This window comes from Empidonax traillii, unplaced genomic scaffold, assembly GCF_003031625.1.
Source record: "Empidonax traillii isolate 1590-97213 ecotype Southwest subspecies unplaced genomic scaffold, ASM303162v1 scaffold3845:size10777, whole genome shotgun sequence".
Taxonomy (NCBI): domain Eukaryota; kingdom Metazoa; phylum Chordata; class Aves; order Passeriformes; family Tyrannidae; genus Empidonax; species Empidonax traillii.
Window position 1 is genome coordinate 8763 of NW_020959038.1, and position 1763 is coordinate 10525.

The 1763-nt window shown below is 64.0% G+C and overlaps 1 protein-coding gene across 1 annotated transcript in view; it reads right to left on the reverse strand.

Moving 5' to 3' along the window:
* Positions 1–1482, reverse strand: part of LOC114072742 (protocadherin gamma-A12-like) — a gene marked incomplete at its 3' end in the record, with an annotated part of 10221 nt that extends 8739 nt beyond the window's left edge. Inside the window, exon 1 of the mRNA XM_027910601.1 lies at positions 5–1482. Coding sequence (XP_027766402.1) covers positions 5–1467 — 1463 coding nt within the window. The remainder of the gene's footprint in view (positions 1–4) is intronic.
* Between the last annotated feature and the right edge of the window lie 281 nt (positions 1483–1763).

Sequence of the window (1763 nt, forward strand, 5' to 3'; positions counted from 1 at the left end):
GTACCGCACACGCGCGTTCCCACCCCAGTCGGCGTCCGTCGCCCGCACCACCAGCACCAGCGCGCCCGCCGCGTTGTTCTCCCGCAGACGCGCGCTGTAGCGCTCCTGCGAGAACACCGGCGCGTTGTCGTTCACGTCCAGCACCCGCAGCGCCAGCACCCTGCTGCTCTGCAGCGCCGGCCACCCGCCATCGGACGCCCGCACTGTCACGTTGTACTCCGACTGCTGCTCCCGGTCCAGCTCTCTCGCTGTCACCACGCGGTAGTGGCTGCCTTGCGAGCTGTCCAGCCGGAAAGGGAGACTCCCGTCGAGAGAGCAGCGCACGTCGCCATTGGCCCCCGAGTCTCTGTCGTGCACGTGCAGCAGGGCCACCACCGTCCCCGTCGGGGCGTCCTCCGAGATCTCACTCAGCGCTGACCTCACAGAAATCTCCGGCGCATTGTCGTTTACGTCTGTCACGCTGATCACTACTTTCGCCGTGTCGGAAAGGTCTCCGCCGTCTCGAACCTGAATCTCCAGTTCATAGTAGTTGCCTTCCTCAAAGTCCAAGTTACGCATCAACATAATCTCTCCTGTTTCGGCGTCAAGCTGAAAAATTTGCGAGGCTTTCACAGAAAGTGCTTGATATGAAAATTTCATGTGCCCGTTTATACCCTCGTCGGGGTCGGTGGCCGTGACGGTGACGAGGGTGGAGCCCACGGGCACGTCCTCCGGCACACGCACCGTGTACTCCGCCTGGCTGAACACGGGCGCGTTGTCGTTCGCGTCCACCACCGTCACGCGGATCCGCGCCGTGCCCGTCCGGGCCGGATCGCCGCCGTCCATCGCCCTCAGCACCAGCTCGTGGAACGCCGCCTCCTCCCGGTCCAGCGCCTTCGCCAGCACCAGCTCGGGACGCTGATCCCCGCCGGGGCCCGTCTGCACGGCCAGCGAGAAGTGCTCGTCGCCGCTCAGCTCGTAGCTCTGCAGGGAATTCTGTCCCCAGTCGGGGTCATGAGCCCTGGCTAGGGGAAATCGCGACCCCAGAGAAGTTGTCTCACTCACTCTCAGCTGTTTTTCTGCCTCTCGGAAGCTGGGCGCATTGTCGTTAACGTCCGTTACTTCCACTTCTATTCCATAAACCTTCATTTCCCCCTCCACTATCAGCTCACAGCGCAGCACGCATTGCTCCACACTCTCGCATAAATCTTCTCTGTCGATCCTCTCGGCCGTCAATAAATGTCCCGTCTTCCCGTGCAGAGCAAAATACTGCGTCCTGTCTTCGGAGACAACACGGACGCCGCGGTCTTGGAGCGCCGGCAGCTGCAGCCCCAGGTCCTTGGCCATATCTCCCACGAACGAGCCCTTGGGCATCTCCTCGGGCACCGAGTAGCGCAGCTGCCCCCACACCGCCTCCCAAGCCGCCAGCAGAACGCCCCAGAGCAGGATTCGCTGCCGCCGGCCCCAGCGCCTCCCCGCAGAGCACATCGCAGCCGCCGCACCGCCGGCACCGCAACACTGCAGGCAGATCCTCTCCACTGACCGCCAATTCAGTTCCCGCTTCGGCTACGATTTGCCGCTCTCCGTTGTTGTCGGTCTCTCCGCCTCCCTGTACCCCGGCTCTGCAACCCAGGGACGATCGGAAACCGACCACTTTCCTACTCAGGAATCCAGCGATCGAGCCGGTCCGCAGCGGGCGGGGCTGCAGCGCTCCGACCTTCCTCTCGCTCCTCTCGGTCAACAGCGGCGCCCGCAGCCTCCTCCCGGCACTGCAGGCACCGAGC